At 38.5% G+C, this 18382-nt stretch overlaps 1 protein-coding gene across 1 annotated transcript in view; it reads left to right on the top strand.

Moving 5' to 3' along the window:
* The window catches only part of LIN7A (lin-7 homolog A, crumbs cell polarity complex component), a 124100-nt gene that overhangs the window by 32503 nt on the left and 73215 nt on the right, over window positions 1-18382 (top strand). The window contains exon 4 of the mRNA XM_038558536.1: window positions 10336-10454. Coding sequence (XP_038414464.1) covers window positions 10336-10454 — 119 coding nt within the window. The remainder of the gene's footprint in view (window positions 1-10335; window positions 10455-18382) is intronic.

Genomic DNA, 18382 nt, shown 5'->3' with positions numbered 1-18382 from the left:
ACAGCTTTTCGTTTTGTAGCATAGATTGTTCCATTGGTTGTGGTAGGTTTGGCAAACACTTTAAGGAGAGTCTGGGCCAGGAATTTGTCATTCGATAAATTCATGATTTAAAAATTTTAGTATTGTCAAACATTTTTGTCATCCCGAATCCCATGACGAAAAGTCACTCTGTATTTGATAAATATCATAAAGTAGGCTATTTTTAATAGCACAGTGAGTGAAGGGTTTAATTAAAAAAAAAATTAATTTAATTGGGCTCCTTTTTTCGAGTTTACCAGTTAGTTTGCCTTTGAGGAACACGGCCAGGTGTTGGTGGATCAAAGCAGAGATGATTGGCAGATGAGAAGGACACACTGATTATCATGTCTCATTAGTAACCTGTAAAGTGAGAGCATTTCATAAACAGCAGCGGAAGTGCAAAGCATTATTGACCATCTCTTTTATTTTATTGGTACATCTGCTCTGCTGTACACCATTAAATTTTTAAACTGACCATCTATCTGCTTAATGGGAGCTGATTATTAAGTAGTGAGGAATTTTGCAAGCCGGTGATATCCTATTGGTAGTTTGAAACTGGACAGGGTAGGAGTATTTACACAACAGAAATCAGCAAATGCTACCAATCAGGATTTTTTTTTTTTTTTTTTTTTGTCTATTTGTTTTGAAGAGCTGGTTGTTAATTATTTACCAGGTCACCACTGTTGCTATTGCTCTGCACCTCAGTCACCATATCCCATTGGCTCTGGTTTTGCCTGTTCTAACATGTAGACTTGCTTCTCTCAGTTTAGGGTCTTTGCCCTTGCTATTCTCTGTCTGGATCCCCCTCCTTTGGATTTTCATGAAGCTGGCTCCTTCTTACATTCAGGTTTCACTCCAAATGTCACCTTTCCAGAGAGGCTTTCTAAGACTCTCTTAATCAAAGGACCTCCATACGTGACTCAATATCATCAGCCTTAGCTCTACAACCTAGAAGAGTATCTTTAAAGTGATGTGATCTTGTATCAGTTAGCTTGAATCTGGTTGCAAGCACAGAAGACCAAACAGTAAAGCCTGTATTTGTCTCATAGGCAAGAATCATGAGGTTGCACAGTTCAAGGCTAGTACAACAGCTCAGTGAGGGCTCCTTTCTTTTACCTGCTCCACCTTCCTTAACATGCGAGGGTTCTTTGCATGATCACAAAATGGGGAAGGAGGAAGGGTGCAAAGACCTAATTGTTGAAGGCATATGCCAGCAGTTTGTCCATTTAAAAAACCTTCCTAGAAGCTATAAGCAGTGACTTCACACTTAAAACAATTGGCCAAATGACAAGAGTCTGGAAAGAGAAGTATATTTGCTTTCCAGCTTTTATAGTAGAAGGCAAGGGATATGAGGGTTTTAGATGGTTTTAGAGTAGATAATTCATATTGTTTGCCACAGTACCAATATATGTTGATGAGATTAGTGAACAGTATGCTTTAAATGACCCAGCTCCGTCTTCATCCAACTCCCAGATTGAGATGAGTCATAAGTCGAACTGTGCAGTCTAAATGTAGTCAAGTTAATAAAAAGTCATCATTAAGGAAAAATAAAATGATAATTAGATTATTCCAGATCACTGGAAGCTCATGCCACTTGTGTTTCAGTATTTTCTTGTTTGGGGTTATAATGTTGAATCTATCTTAAAGGAAATCTCTTTTCAGTGGTCAAAATATGTTATCAGGGGCACTTAGGTGACTCCGTCATTTAAGCGTTCAACTCTTGGTTTCAGTTCAGGTAGTGTTTTCACATGTGGGATTAAGCCCTGTGTCGGGCTCTGTGCTCAGTGTGGAGTCTGCTTCAGATTCTCTCTCCTTTTCTCTCAAATAAATCAATAAATAAAATCTTTTAAAAATGTTATCAATATGAACACATTGATTATACCATAACGTATTGAGGGATTACCTCCTGGGACTTTGGGCAGCGTTATGATTGTTTGCCCCGGCTTGCCATGGTCCATGATGCTATATTAAAAAAAATTTTTTTTTTTGCCATACCTTTATTGTTTTACTTCTAATCCCTTTTCTTTGGAAGGATAGAGAAATAAATGAGAGCATGGCCCCTGGAGTCAAACACACGTGGTTTTGGATCCTGGCCCCTATCATTTACTAGTTGTATTGCCTTGAACCAGATAGTTCATCTTTCTGAGCCTTAGTTATTTGTTATTTTTCTTTAACTACACAGTGGAAACAATAGTAATCCTTTTATATATTGGTGAGTGTTTTATTTATGATATAAATAGGGCAAAAAAAGCACTGAATAAATGATGACCTCACTTTATTCTGGATCACATATTCAACTATCTGTTAGCAATAACCTGAAGAGTGTATCTGTGGTCTGCTTCCTGCATCAGCCTCATTTGAAAGGATTACTTAACAGACTTCAAGGTTCAACCCTCAACATCATTTTTTTTTAAATCTCAGTTTTTAGTGATAAATGGTCCAGGGTTAAATTTTTATGTTGACTAAAATTTGAGAACCAGTGCTTTCAACCCTCAAGCAAGGATTTGTTGATGAGATTAGCTTCATCTTTGTTAACAAGCTTGGACAAGTGCTGGGAATGATTTTAAGAATATGGATTCCTGAGTCACATCTCAATGTAGCCCAGATTCTACAGCCATATGGCTGAAATTCAAATCTTAACTCTACAACTTAACTGTTTCCCTGAGGAAGTAATTTTAACTCTGTTGATCACAATTTCCTTTTCTGTAAAATGGGAGTAATAATAGTACCTACCTCATAGTGCTATTAAGAGGAGTAAAATGTTTAAATCAGTGCCATACTAAATACCATATGTAATAGCTATTAATATTATAAGTAGCATTGCTATTTAAAATCCCTGGGGTTGGGATCCCTGGGTGGCGCAGCGGTTTGGCGCCTGCCTTTGGCCCAGGGCGCGATCCTGGAGACCTGGGATCGAATCCCACATCGGGCTCCCGGTGCTTGGAGCCTGCTTCTCCCTCTGCCTGTGTCTCTGCCTCTCTCTTTCTCTCCGTGTGACTATCATGAATAAATAAATTTAAAAATAAATAAATAAATAATAAATAAAAATAAAATCCCTGGGGTTTGCGTTGAGATTCTATGTCAGTAATCCTCAATATGGCCACACATTATAATCCCCGAGGAGCTCTGAAGATCCTGATGTCAAGGCCATACCCCAGAGCAATGAAATCAGAAATACATGTAGGTAGAATCTAGGTATGTGTGGGTCTTCCCCCCCCCCCCCCAGTGCTCCCAGGTGATGATAGTGGGTAGCCAAGACTGAGAACCACTCCTCCCTGCCATTTAAAGGCTTTCCAGGTGATTCTGATGATCAGAGAATACTACCTGAGAGAGGTATACTGGTAAATGGAATAGAGGTTAATCTTTATTGAGGGAGGAAAGATTAAGAGCTCAGCCTCCGACCAGGAAAGCCTGCAGAGCATAGAGCTATTGTAAAAGTCCTGAATGTTGAAGGCAAAAGCTGCTAAAAGAAAAGCTGTGAATGGAATAAAAATAAAAGGCACGGGGCTTAGAATCACTTAGATCTGGACTCCAGACCCAGATCTGTTTGTTAATGAGGTACTTAAAACTCTCCAGAAGCCTCTGTTTTCTCATTGTGAAGTGTGGATATTTACTATCACATAAAGGTTGTTGTAAGGCTAAAGTGGGTTAAAGATGTAAAGTTCTTAGCATACAGTGCCTCCTACTTTATAGATATTAAATGTTTATTGTTATTGTTGCTTTTAGAAGTGAGGCTTAATGAATGGCTAAAATTCACAACACAGGAAACAGTAGATGTTGGTGAAGATGTGGATAAAGGGGAACCTCTTACACTGTGGGTGGGAATGCAAAATGGTGCAGCCACTGTGGAAAACAGTATGGAGGTTCTTCAAAAAGTTAAAAATAGAGCTATCCTACAATCCAGGAGCTATACTGCTAGGTTTTTACCCAAAGGATACAAAAATTACAAATTCAAAGAGATACATGCATCCTTATATTTATAGTAGCATTATCTGCAATAGCCACATTATGGAAAGAGCCCAAACGGCCATCAGCTAATTAATGGATGTAGAAGATGTGATCTTTCTCTCTTTTTCTCTCTCTCTCTCTGTCTTACACACACACACACATGCTGGAATATTACTGAGCTGTAAAAAGGAATGAAATCTTGTCATTTGCAACAATGGGGATGGAGCTCAAGAGTATAATGCTAAGTGATACAAGTCAGAGAAAGACAAATATCATATGATTTCCCTCGTGTGTGGAATTTAAGAAAACAAATGAACATGGGGTGGAGGGAAGAGAGACAAACCAAGAAACAGACGCTTATCTTTAGAAAACTGTGGGCGACCACGAACTAGCTGGAGTAACTGAACCAAACCAGGCCCGGACTTGCGTCCCTCATTCACTCAAAAGGCTCAGGAGCCTAAAGGGTGAATAGTTGGTAGACGTTTGAGAAAGGGCTTGAGCAATGGTTCTCAGGGGCTCGGTTGTACGTGATCGCCCACATAACACAATAGATAAAACTTATTCTGACCTGGTCATAAATGTAAATAAGGGTCTCTCTGTCCTTGCTGGTCTGTTTACCATACCTAATATTCCTTTGAAGTATGCACATCTGGAGGAACAAGCTTATCTATTTACCAAGGTCTTCTGGCACCCGTGAGTCTGTCTTACATGCTGAGAAAGGGGAACTTTGGAGGGTTTCACAAACCTGCTAAAAATAAACACCTTCTTGGCTTTGTTTCACTCATGCTATAAAATGTTGTAAAACCTTGAATAAAGCTGGCACTGCTTGGACATCATCCACTGTGTCCCTCCTGTCCCCATCTCTTTACTTCTCTTTTATTTTCCTCATCCCCTTATCCTCAGGACCCTGATCCTGTTGCCGCAGCATGCGCAACAGAGAACAAACTAATGGGTACCAGAGGGGAAGTGGCAGGGGGGATGGGTTAAATAAGTGATGGGCATTAAGGAGGGCACTTGAACACAAGGGGGTTGTATGTAGGTGATGAATCACTAAATTCTATACCTGGAAAAAAAGATGATAGTTAGCATTGTTTGGTGACAGTTGTAAACTACACTCACTGTGATGAGCCCTGAGTAGTATATAGAACTCTTCAATCAGGATTTTATATGCCTGAAGCTAACATCACACTGTATGTTAATTACATTTCAAGAAAAATTATATTAGTGGCAAAAATAAAGAAGGGAGGATTAATGAAATCCAGGATGTGAGAAAGAGTGAGGGGGCAAGGTAATACCCCAGCGTTTGCTCAGATAACGGGATACATGGTAGAGGGATGAACCTGAGAGTTGGCAGGCCAGAGGAGGAGTCGGTTTCAAGAAAATATTCTGAGATCTTCTTGTTTTCATTGTTTGTCTGGCAGCCTCCCCAGTTCTTATCTAATATTCCTTCTAGTCTGAGCTAAATCCGAACTTCTATATTAGTAACCAGATTTGGTAGGATGGTTCATAAAATAAGTGCAAGGAGATTCTGAATAGGAACCTTGAGGGGACTCATAAATAAAGCATGCACACTATTGCAGTGGTTTCAAGAACAAGTATTTTGCTGACTCAAAGTCTTCTTTTGCTCCCTTCCAGAACCTGGCCTTGCAGGTTTCTGCTACTTTTACAGAGCTAAAGGGAACCAGGATTCCATTGAAAACTCCAGTCTCCTATCCAGTTTATCACTCACCAACTCTTTGCAGCACTGGCCAGGTCTGGGCTGGCGGGACCTGATTTCTCCCACTGTTGGTCCTTTAGACTTCTTTTGGCTTTTATCAACTGCTGTATATCCCATGCGTTCATCCTGCTAGATTCTCTTGGGTGGCTACCAGCAAGATGGTTCAGGCTCCAGTGGGCTCTGCTTCCCCATTCTCTCCCTTTGATCAGATAGACATAGGGGGCAGCCAGATAGACATAGAGGGTAGAGACCGAGCCTGTCGCCTGTGCAACCAGGAAAGATTCAAGTCTCTCCTTTTGCAGGCACCCTCAGTGGCTACCATTGGTTCTACTGGGAATACTACTCAGTGGATAAAACTTGGTGTTCTCCATGAATTTTCTTTCCTCTCACAGTTACCTCTCAATAAGGACTGGAGAAGGCCTATGGTGTAATGTAATAGGGCCGGCCCAGCTTTTAATGGGATGTGCCTGGTTTCCTTGATGGCTTTTTTTGGAATAATATTTCTTAGCCTTGGATGGTCATAGGAATCGTCTGAAAGTTTAAATGAACAAACAAAAATCCTGATGACTGGATTCTAGTCTTATAGATTTTGATTTAATTAGTGTGGGGTAGCAGGCCAGTTTAAAAACTCTGCAGGTTCTAATGACGGCCTTTACTAAGGAACACTGTTTTAGAATGGGGTGGTACTTAACACTAATTACTTTCATCCATGGGCTTTTACCAATCATTCTGAGACTCCCGGAAAAACCCCATTCGGTGTTCCACAGGGTATTAAAGAATAATGGAAATGTGAGGATTCCTGGAATGCTGGGACGAAAAAGAACCCTGAAAGATCATTTTCTTTACTTTCTCGACAAACGAGGTCTGTGGACCAACAACTTTGGAATCACTTGAAATGTTGGTTTAAAAGGCCAGTTCAGCGGCCTTCTATTCACACCTTCTGAATCAGCCTCTCTAAAGTGGGGGTGGGGGGGTCAGAATATACATTTTAATAACTTCCCCCAGGTGATTCTTAAGCACATTCACGGTTTAGAGCCATTAACTGTATCAGAGTGTTTCAACCCTGGCTGCACATTAGAATCACATAGGGGCCATAAAAATATCCATGCCAAATAGACCAGTGGTTCTTAACCTTGGCTGCACTTTAGCATCACCTGGAGGGTTTTTGAGAGTCCCATGCTCAGGCCCCACACTGTGCCACTCATATCACAGTCTCTGGGGTGGGACCCAAGTATGTATGGTTTTTACAGCTCCCTAGGTGATACTAATCTACAGCCAAGGTTGAGAACCACTGTTCTGAATATTCTGGTTTAATTTGGGGGGTGAGGGAGGGGAGTCTCAGGCATTAATAATTTTAAAATATACCCCCAGGTAATTCTAATGTGCAGCTAAGGCTGAGAATTCCTGAATATTCAGGTTGGGGTCATTTTCAGCTTTTCTGAACTTCCTCAGTGTGGTTATTTAGTGGCCTTTAACCTACAGATGCAGGCTTGCCTCCTTCCCCCATACCAGATCCATGCCAGTCTTGACCAAGGAGGCCTAGTCTCATCAGCAGTTACATGTCCATCTAGATATTAACCTCTAATTCCTGCCCTTCTGAGTTAGTTGCATTAATTAATCTATACTCATTTGGTAAGTTTGTATTAAACATCTAGTACTTGTCATGTACTCCACATTGAACAATGGATACGATGGCAAATGAGGTATCATTCTGGACACCTCAGGAAGCTTATAGATTTGCAAGGGTAAAGGAGAAAGATATAGCTGCAGACAGAGGCAGAGCAAAGAGTAGTAATTACAGTAGATGAGTGAAAAGAGAACTGTGGGAACACAGATAGTGACTTAATCTGCCTTGGAGAATCCAGAAAGACATGTCTAAGGAGATGCTATTTAAGCAAAGTCTTCCCACATGGTTTAAAACACCTTCCATGATGTGATTTATCTCTACTTCATTTCTTGCTACTCTTGCCTTGGTTTCAGCTTGAGCCATACTGAACTCCTTTCAGGTCTCTGAATGCCTAACACTGTCTTGACAAGACTTCAATTTGCAATTTATTTAGCTGGAGCATTCTTCCCCTTTTTCCCCACCTGCACCTCCTTACCTAAGACTCTGCTTAGCTGTTAATTCCATGAAGAGGCCCTTCCTGGCCTCCTGAATGATGATAAATGCCTTTTTCATACATCCATGCAATAACCTGTAGTGATTCCTTTACAGGACATGCCCACTTTATTGCATGTCTGTGACTTCTTGAACCTATATACATGTTATGAAAGTGACAACAACTAGCTGTCTTCTTTACCACTGTGTCCTGTGCATAGCACAGTGCCTGGCATTACTGGGTGAAGGACTGAATTGTGTACCAGGAACAGGGGATGATCTATGCAAAGCCATACTGAGGTTGGAATTCTGTGCTGCATAAAATTTTGAATGTCCAAAGTAAAAATGGGCAGAAAAGAGTTTTTAGAGATTATTTAGAAAAGGTCGATTGTTAAGGGCCTTGTGTGTAGCCCTACATGGTCTGAACTTCATCTTGTAGGCAGTGGGAAGCCAGAGAAAGGGTTAAAGGGTTATGTGGGGCAGTATAATAATGAGGTTTATCATTCGGGATAGTCACCCTGGAAGCAAGGTGGAGGATGGAATGAGCAAGAAAAGGCTAATTTAAAGAACAGTTGGGGTGGGGGGGCTGGGTGGCTCAGCGGTTGAGCATCTGCCTTTGGCTCAGGGCATGGTCCCGGGGTCCTGAGATCAAGTCCCACATCTGGCTCCCTGCGTGGAGCCTGCTTCTCCCTCTGCCTGTGTCTCTGTCCACCCCCCGCCCCCCACACACACGAATAAATAAATATTTAAAAAAAAGAATAGTTGGGAGATGTTCCAGTACTATGAGTGAAAAATAATAAAGGCTTTTTTGAAATAATCAAGCAAAAGGGCTCCATTCAGAAGACATTTTTGAGATAGAATATGTAACCCTCACTGACTAACTGCATGTGGGGGTGAATGTGAAGGATGATGCCATTGTCTATCTTGGAAGACAGGCTGGGTGGGATGCTATTAATGGAAGTATGGAATATGGGAAGAGAAAAAAATAATGAGCTCAGTTTTTAACATGTTGAGAGTTCCATATACCTGTGGGCATCTTAGGTAGAGTCTTCTGTGCAGTTGGAAATGCATACAATTCTCAGATGGGTGACTTATTGATTGTGGATATAGCTGGTATTGTCCAATTGACTACTGTGACTTCCAGTGTATGTACAAAGAGATCAACTTTTCAAACTGGCAGTGTTGTGTTGATTTCATGATTTTTGTTTTGTTGGGCCATGATTGGCAATCAGTTGGCAATACTTCAAGGGAGACTCTCCATTAAAGACACTTACTAGTTACTTTCTTTGATTATATACATACATGTATGCCAAACCCACCTAAATTCTGAGGGGATAGTGATTATAATATAATATAATGCAGTTATATAATATAATATATTATATAATATATAATGCAGTTATATTCTTTATATATTGATTGTGAGTTCAGAAAGGAAGTGTGTCTTGTTCTTTTTGTTAGACTTAGTGCCTGGTCTAAGAGGAACACAAATTAGTGGATGGATAGATGGATGAATGGATGGATGGATAGATGAATTTATAATCTGGTGACAGGATAGGGATACTTTCTGGAGCTAATCGCTTAGGAACTGAAAACCTTTATCTTATATATAAATACCTAAGTAACTTTTCACTGAGCTGTTGACTACAACAACAGGTAGAAGAGGTCACCATAAGTATTTTTAAAATGGCCTTTCCTCATAACATTTTTTTCTTGGCATTGCAAAACCACCCTGGGAATTTTAAAGCTATGGGTATAAAAGACAGTGTTTCCTGATACATTAACCTTAAATGTTGTCAAGTAAAGGAGGAGCATTTAACTTAATTGTTACTGAAAATTCTTTTGCTTAATACTGTCCTAGAAGCTGGTAGTTGGGTACAAGACCAGATTCCTTAGGAAGATAACCTCATGGACCATATGAAAAAACTAGAGGAGAAGAAATGACTCTATTTGAACAAAGGAGAGATGATAATGAGGGCTTAGAGTAATAGAATAGCAGTTAAATGGATAGAGCCCATTCATTCATGCATTCATTGAATATTATTCACTGTATTATACCGAGCTCTGGGGATGCAAATGTGGGCAAACTTGGATAAGTTCCTACTCTTTGAGAGTTTATCAATAAGTGGAAGAAATGAATGTTGATCAAATCATGACATTAATTAGTATAAAATTGCAGATGTGATAAATGTAGTATGGGAAAGAAACAGACTAAAAAATACATTTCAGAGATAAAATGGACAAGACTTACTTGGTTATTGGGGTATCAATAAAAGGTAGGTTTCCTACTCTTCTTTCCTGAAAGAACATTCAAACTGATTGTGTGACATACATGAAATGTTATCAAAGAAAGCATATTCAGTGGTGAATTGTGTAGGACAAATTGAAATTACTTTTTACCAAAAGATTAGATCAATAAGCTATGAATTTTAAGTTGTGATATTGCAATTCATTCCACTTATTTTTCATTGCACCATTCACCTGGCAGGATGGTACTCCACTGATGAGATATGGTTGACTCTAGATCTCTCTATTTGGATTTTTTTTTCCCCAGATGTTGCCAGAGCAATTGAATTACTGGAAAAGCTACAGGAATCTGGAGAAGTACCAGTGCACAAGCTACAATCCCTCAAAAAAGTGCTTCAGAGTGAGTTTTGTACTGCTATTCGAGAGGTATGAGACTAAAATTTTAATAACTATATTTAGTCATACGTCTTCTGAAGAGAAAACATGCCTTTTCCACACAAACAGTTGAAATAGTTAAGATGGGAGCTATATCTAAGCTTTCTGTTTTTAGCTCCTTGGACAGACGATAAAATATAATTTAGCCTGCTAAATTCTTAAATTAGATCCAGTCAGGATTTATACATTCGTATAAAACCAAAAGTTGACCTTATGGTACCAGTGAGGTCAGTACCTCAGCAGGTAACTCTTACTTACTTGTAGTCTGAGTTATTTAGTGGCTGCATGAAGTCATATGGAAATTCAAAATAGTCATAATTAGTGATGGTTGAGCTTTCTCTAAAAGAACACTCAACTGAATCTTAAATCAATCTGGAAGAGAACCCTCCTATGAACTAATGTCATAGTTATCCAAACATTACTGTCTAGGGCTATAATGGAAAATTTCTGAACAGACTGATATGCCCTTCTAACAACTCTTTGTAATGCTTTCCTCACTAGTGGTTGCAAGAAGCCTACTGTAAAGCAAATGTGTAGAAATGACTGAATGTTGTGTTGACTGGTGGTGGAATTGACTAGTCCACTAATGAATTTAACTGGTTACATAAGAGTTCATTTGGGAGGTATATACTGTATTGTCTTTTGAATAACATAATACTAAGTAAGCCCATCATTTCTTCCCCGTCAGTTACTAAGTAAGAATTCATATTTAGGACCTAAAATCCATAAATCCAGCATATTTGCTCTGCTTGAAGTCTGCAGTAATAAAGTATCTACTGTCCTCCTCTCCAAAGCCAGTTGAACCCAGTGACTCCCTGGAAAGTTTTGTAGTAGAGGACATACACTTGACAAGCAATACTTGTTACCGACTTTCCTTCCTCTTTGCAATTCTACCAGTAGCCAGTGCACAAATTTTTACCTCAACAATGCTAATATGTGAGTAGTCACATGTGGGAAAGACCTAAGTGACTAAGATAGGAACATACAAAACGTCTTTCACAGCAGATTTAAACTGTAGCCTATCCAGTGTGGGTATGATTTGAATTTTACTAAGATTTGACTTTGTGCTTGTGCTAAATATTTATCAGATGAAGTTTGCTGTTTAATTTTTGTTTATAATAAACACAACTTAAGTACATAACCCTAATTGTGTCTCCAAGTTCTAAACTATGAATTTAACCAAAGGCTGAAAGAAATTTCTCAAAGTGTATGAATTCTTGGCCACCAGCTGCTCAGTGGGAAAAGTGTAGATATGTTGAACCCCCACGGGCCACTCTCAGTTAAATTCCTGTAGTAATTCTGTAGATCAAGGTTAAATCCCCTCCACACTCTTTTCTTCCTTCACAGAGTGCTACTCCTCCGAGATTCAATGGCCGATTTTTCATTTTTAGATAATCTATCATCTCTTTTACTTTCCACAGAACTGAAAGATAGGCCACATTATAATGCTGCTCACTGGGAATGTGCATGTGATCAACGCAAAGTCTCTACCTCCATTGAATTTACATTCCAGTGAGAAAATTATTAAATAAATATGCAATACAATGTCAGAGGGTGACAAAACTGTGGAAATAAATAAAGCAGGATTAGGGGAAGTAGGAGTAAAGCTCTATTAAGTTGGAGTGATAAGAAAATAACCTAGTTGAAGTAATCGAACATGCCACAAATATAATAAGTGGGGGTATAGCTTTCCAGGCAGAAGAAATCACAAGTGCAAAAACCAAGATGGATCTTAGTACAAGGAAGGAATATCCCAAAAGCCAGAATGTCTGCAGTGAAGTAAAGCAAGGTAGACTTCCCAGAGGCAGCCAGAGAGCAGATCACGTAAGGCCTTACGTGCCATGGTTGGGACATTGAATTTCATTCTAAGCATGGGAGAAAGCTGTTGGAGAGTTTTGCCCTGACCTGATTAGATTTTTAGAAGGTCCTTCGGACTGCTATGAGAATACAAGTGTATGGGCAAAAGAAGGAACAAGAGAGTTCATTAAAAAAAGTAATGAGCAGGTCAAGAGAGAGACTTGCTGGTAGCAGCTTGCATGATAACAGTGTAAGTTGTGAGAAGTCGTCAGATTCAGTGTGTGTATTTGAGAGTCAAGTAAACGGTCAAGTAAACAGGAGTTGTTGATGCATTGGATACATGGATGAGAGAGACAACTGAATCACCTTTTAGGTTTTGGCTTGAACAACTAGATGAATGGTCATATAATGAGATAGGAATCTTTGCAGTTGGACCGAATTTAGACTGTCCAAGAGCTCTGTTGTACACAAGAGTAAGTTGATGGTGCTTTTCAGACATCCAAGGAGAGAGTCTAGCAGGTCCCTGAGTCTAGATTTTGGCGGAGAGATTGGGTTTGGAGATGTAAATGTGGTGTAGATATCTGTTCAAATAAATGCACAGACCTTTTTCTTTAAGCAGTTGGCTAAGCAAAAAGAGAATAAAAGTAAAAAAAGAAAATAAATATGAAGACATTGTGTTGGCATTATAAATGTATTTTCCAAACCCTGTCTGTGGTAAAGTATATTGTATGTATCATTCTTGATCCATGGAAATCTATAACTGAACTATGGCAGTCCAACAATTTCAGAGGGAAAAAGATGATATAATTTATCCACCTTACATTTCATAAATTTTTATAGATTTTATAAACTTTTAATAAAGTTTAGGTTCATAGTAACGTCCTTATAATAATTTTGTCCTTAAGGACAATGCATGTTATATAGAGATTGTTTTCACCACTTCATCTTGACTCTTATTTCACACTAGTTTTATGGTATTGTTCATATTTACATGTGAAATGTTCGTTATTCTCATTATGTCCCTCTTCATTAACTGGGAAGTAATGGTAAAAATAGCAGTATGTATTCAGTTCTGAATCAGAGAATAGTATCTATCTCCATCTAGTGAAAAGTTCTTCAATAAAATATGAATCCATGTTGCCAGACAGGTGAATTCACAAGCCAGTAAAGAAAGGTGCAGCTAGAAGTGTGACGATGTACAACAACAAATACCTGAAAATTAAAGTTTTTTTTGAGTTAAAGATCCTTTCCCTCCTGGTCTCTTGGGTTCTGGCTATTATGCTGGCATAAAACTTTGAACTTGTGGTTTCTTATTAAAATTATGCTTGGAATCTCTGGTTAAATTGTTTGTGTTTTCAGGAATATGTGAAAGCTATGAATTTGTCATGACAGGTAGAGAAAAGACGAAGGACTACAGGGGTGTCATTCTTAGTTGCATTTTGGCAGAGCAGAAGCAGGTAAAGGTCATTGTCAGCAAGACTGAAAAACCCAAGTTACGCTCAAAAAAAAAAAAAGAAAAAAAAAAAAGCAGGACAGTTACCAAATTGCCTTACACAAGTGTAATGGTAGTTATTGTTACAATCCCATGTTTTGCCTTACATTTGGATGCAACTACTGACTCAGCTCCTGGCCTATGGGCTGCACTAAGATGGGAAGAATGGTCTATGAAATTTTATTTTGTTTTTTATTGAAAATGAATGACTGAAAGAGATTAGATGTTTCCCCTTCTTAACTATTCTTCCATAATCTGCAATAAAGATAGACAAAAAATCATGATGAGCTCAGTACTGAAGCAAGACCACTTATGTATACAACGAAAAAAGGCATTGATTTATTCATAAATGAGTTTCACTTGAATGCCAATGCACACACAGCTTTAGCCACAGAATACAGATAGTACTTGGCAACCCTTACCTTGATGTTGTGTTGTCTTGCTGAAGAATCTCAAAAGGACCTGATCCATAATTAAATTGCACATATTCTGTGCAAGTAAGTTTGAAGTACGTGGCAGATAAATGGACTGACACGTGAGTCTGCTTTCCCATACAGAGAGGTACCAGCTGACAGGAGAAAGTTCACAGAAGTTTTTGGATGAGAGATGAAATAAAAAAATACTATGATCCCAGTATTCCCAGTAAGGACCATTTCTGGGATTTTAAGTGACATCTTCAAGTTTTAGTTCCTCGGTCTATTATTTGTGTTGAATAACCAAAGTTTATAAATGGAAATACAAGGAAATCTATAGGTTGAAATGGAGAGGATACAACATTGACTTTGGAAAAGAGAATTTCCTATGAGAAGTGACTGGTGAACTTCAGTTGAATTCAAATAGCTCTGTTGCCAAGAGATGAACTTTTTCCTGACACTTCATATCCTTTGTGCCTCGGAGAAAGAAATCAATAGTGTATGAGTGGTCATATTTTAAGAGGACATCCAATTTCTGCAACAAAATTCAAAGAACTTTCTGAAACTAAAGTAATAAAAAACAGAGTTTATTTATTTACCACCATCATCTTCTAAGTTTTACAACATTCAGGCTTCCTGCTTTCCAGGGTGGATATGCTCATTGATCTGGTGTTTGATATGCTGCTGAGAGTGGTCTGTGGTGAGGACTTGCTCCCATGTTAGAACCAAAAATGCAGAACTGAGTGACATAGTCACCAAAAACTGCCTTCCTTGGCCAATCACCAGATGTGTGTGTTAGTATGCCCTAACGTAGTAGAACTGTAGATTAAGAAAAGAACCCAACTCCATATGGAATCATTCTGTGATAGTCAGTAGGATTGTTGGAAAACGTTCCAGTTCTGCTCTCCTCCTTAGCACATGTTACAGTTGGATTTCCCCATCCTCCTTCAAGCATGATGTGGTTATGACAACTGCTTTGGCTAAGAAAATATGAGTGGAAGTGATGTGTGCCATTGCCTTGGTGAAGCCTTTGAATCAGTGCACTATACGTTGTGTTCCTTCCCCTTTGCCATGTGACTGCTGATGTTTTATCTGATAAAGGCTCAATCAGCCTGGGCTGCAGAGTGAGAAAATGAGAAATACAGGCTTTAGCCAACCTTTTAGGAACATGTAGCCTGAGCAAGAAATACACCTTTGTGACTCTAAGCCTCTAGGATATTGGGGTTATAGTGCCAAAACATAATTCAGGCAATCCTGGCTGATAATACACAGCCATCAAGCCAAATTTAGCTTGAGGAAAGGTTATAAGCAGTAGCAAGCAACCCTTTAACTGCTGTAAAACAAAATTAATTTTTAAAGTCTATGTTGTTATTTTCAGTAAGCTATGGTAAATCTTCTTAAAACTATATGAAATTGATAACCAATATACGTACCCATGCCCATTGGGTGGCTCATACATTTTAAAAATTGAGAGACTCAGGTCATAGATTTTGCTTCTAGGTTATTTTCCATTTGCTCCTATTCTCATTTATTTTTCCTCCCTGAAGATGGAGCTCATTAACCCTCCAGCAGCAGCACCTCCCACCCCATCTAAGTCTTACACTGTTGCTTTATAAAAGGATTTCTTTGTTTTATATATGTAAAGCTGTAAGCCACTCAGAAGAAATATTTAGAATGTATGAGTCTGCTATTCAGCTGCTCTTAGACGCTGGTGATATTCTTTCCCTGAAGGGATCTATAGATTAGGAAATTACCATCACAATCCCTCCCACCAGTAATATGTTAAATGTCACCGTGAAGCCTTTTTTTCAGATCAAGGGGAGCAGCAGCATTATTAGAGCAGTGTTGTAGTCAAGTCCACCAGTGTTTAAATCCCAACTTTTCTACTTACTTCGGACATCTCTAATAGTTTGTCAGTTTTTACTGAAGGAATGATACCATCAATGTTGAAGTGATTCTGATAGAGATCATGTATGTAAAGTCACAGAGTGAGTATACAGCATCCAATGGTTACACAATGAACGGATGCTATTGTAATTAAAGACTAGACTCCCAAATTATCGCTAGGTAGAGGTGTTGGTAAGTCAGGAAATGGATAAGAGAAATGTTAGTTTCTATAGATGAGATCTAAAAATGCCCATAAGACTAATAGACTTATTCATTGCCCCAACATTAATCATGAAAACAAAATAAATGGAGCCATTGTACCCTAATGCCACAATCATATGGGCCATACCGTTATGGGCAGATGTGTTTGTTTTCAGTGCTGTTCTACTGTGTGGATCAAAGTATGGACAGCAAGTGTAATCAGCTTTATGAGGAATCTAATGGTGGGTACAATGATCCACATATATGTGGATCAATACTGACAAGATGAGATGAAGTGTGAGGATCCATAGAAGGTGAAAAGAGAGTTGGGAGGAAAGGAGTGTGGAAAGAAAAGAGGTGGAAAGGGGAGAGGTAGAGGGAAGGAATCAGACAAGAAAGGAAGAAAGAAAATGATGGGAAGGAAAGAATGAAGGACGGCAGGCCTTGCATTGTGAAATGGAAAAATGGCAGGAACGTGGAGTCATAAAGAACACTGACAATGAATTCTGACAACCTGCGCTTGAATCCTTGCTTAGCCATTTAATTATATGATCTTGTGCTCTTTACTTAACTTCTGTGCTCTTGGTTTTATATACCTTTCTTTCAACATAAAATGTGACAATAACAACTTTATGGGACTGTTGGGAAGATTCAATCAGATGAGATGAAAAAGTGTAAGATACCTTGACTAACACAGTGCCTAGGTAAAAGAGTAGGTAGGTAAGAAATGGTGGCTACTCTGGTGAAAATGTCAGTGGTTTTAGCGACAATACAAGAAAATGTTACTGTGTTCTAATAGAAATATTAGTTATAAATACAGGGAATAATAGTTTTTAGTGATCAATCATCCAGAGAAATGTAGAATTTTTTTCTCAATAGGAGGCTCACATTAAAAAAAAAAAAAAAGATGCTGACACTCTCAAGTGGATTTAGAATAAACCAGTGTAATAAGGACTCTGGAAACCTTGTCATTCTACAGGAAGTTAAGGACTTGGTGATAGTTAACCACAAAAGAAAAAAATAGTGTGTAATGTATTTGTCATTTATTATTTGGTAGGAGGAAGCAAAAGGGAGGTAACCAATGTAGACCATTGGGTGAAAAGTAGGAAGAATACAAATAACTAGCAATAACCAGCACTGAGTGAGCTCACTTAAAACATAAGAAGCTTCCTGTAACAATAGCAGAGGTTAGGTGGTCGTACTTGATCATTTTTGCACAAGAGTTTTTAACTTTATGTCATATATGAACTTCATGTTGTAGGTGAAGTAAAGGCAAATATGTTTATATGCTTTGATAATGCATATACTTATATAGAAGTATATATAAATTGTAAAATTTATATTTATATGGTCTATTTTTGTTCCCTTCCATTTATGTGCAAAATTTTTATGGAAAATTATGTTTTTAATGTTTTACTTTAAACATGGATAGAATTGCATGGATTGATTATGTAAAATTATCAATCTGTTACATAATGGCATCTAGAATAGTATTACATTCATGGGAATTAACAAAAATGTATCTGACATATGTTTACACGTATCTCTTTCTGTTCATATTGAATTTAGCTTAAGTTGGCAGATGACAAAAGAAAGCAAGCTTGATGGCTCTTACATTTCTCTTGATTTTATTTGCACTGCCAAATGTGATAGGACACAAAAGCCAGATTGTTTCTTGTGTGATAAGTCTCCTGCCAAGAAGAGCCTGAAGTCAGTAAAGCTTATTTCTGAGCATCCTGAAAATACATTCGCACAATATAGAATTTTTATTTTCTTTACCAGAGCTTTATATTTGTCCCAGCGTGTCTTGACACGTCTCCAAGCATAAGGAACCATAAATAATTGGAGAAAAGCTTGATCAAATCATTTACTCTAGAAACGTTTTGAACTGGTGGGTTGCTCAGAAATACAAGAACAGCAAAAATTTAAGAGTGCCTCTGTTCATTTGATATAACCTACTCCTGAACTGTGACATTTTGCTAATATTTTGAAGCCTGTTATGGTGAATATAGCAGTTGTGCTATTCCTCCTTGGCATGAAGTTGGTGAAAACTATGATTGTTCAGGAAAGCTCTATTTTTATATATCATATGAGTGCTGATGGTCCTATTGTTGTGTGTGTGTGTGTGT

This window comes from Canis lupus, chromosome 15 (assembly GCF_011100685.1).
Source record: "Canis lupus familiaris isolate Mischka breed German Shepherd chromosome 15, alternate assembly UU_Cfam_GSD_1.0, whole genome shotgun sequence".
Classification (NCBI taxonomy): domain Eukaryota; kingdom Metazoa; phylum Chordata; class Mammalia; order Carnivora; family Canidae; genus Canis; species Canis lupus.
The sequence above is the reverse complement of the archived record's forward strand: the minus strand, read 5'-3'. Positions and strand labels throughout refer to the sequence as shown.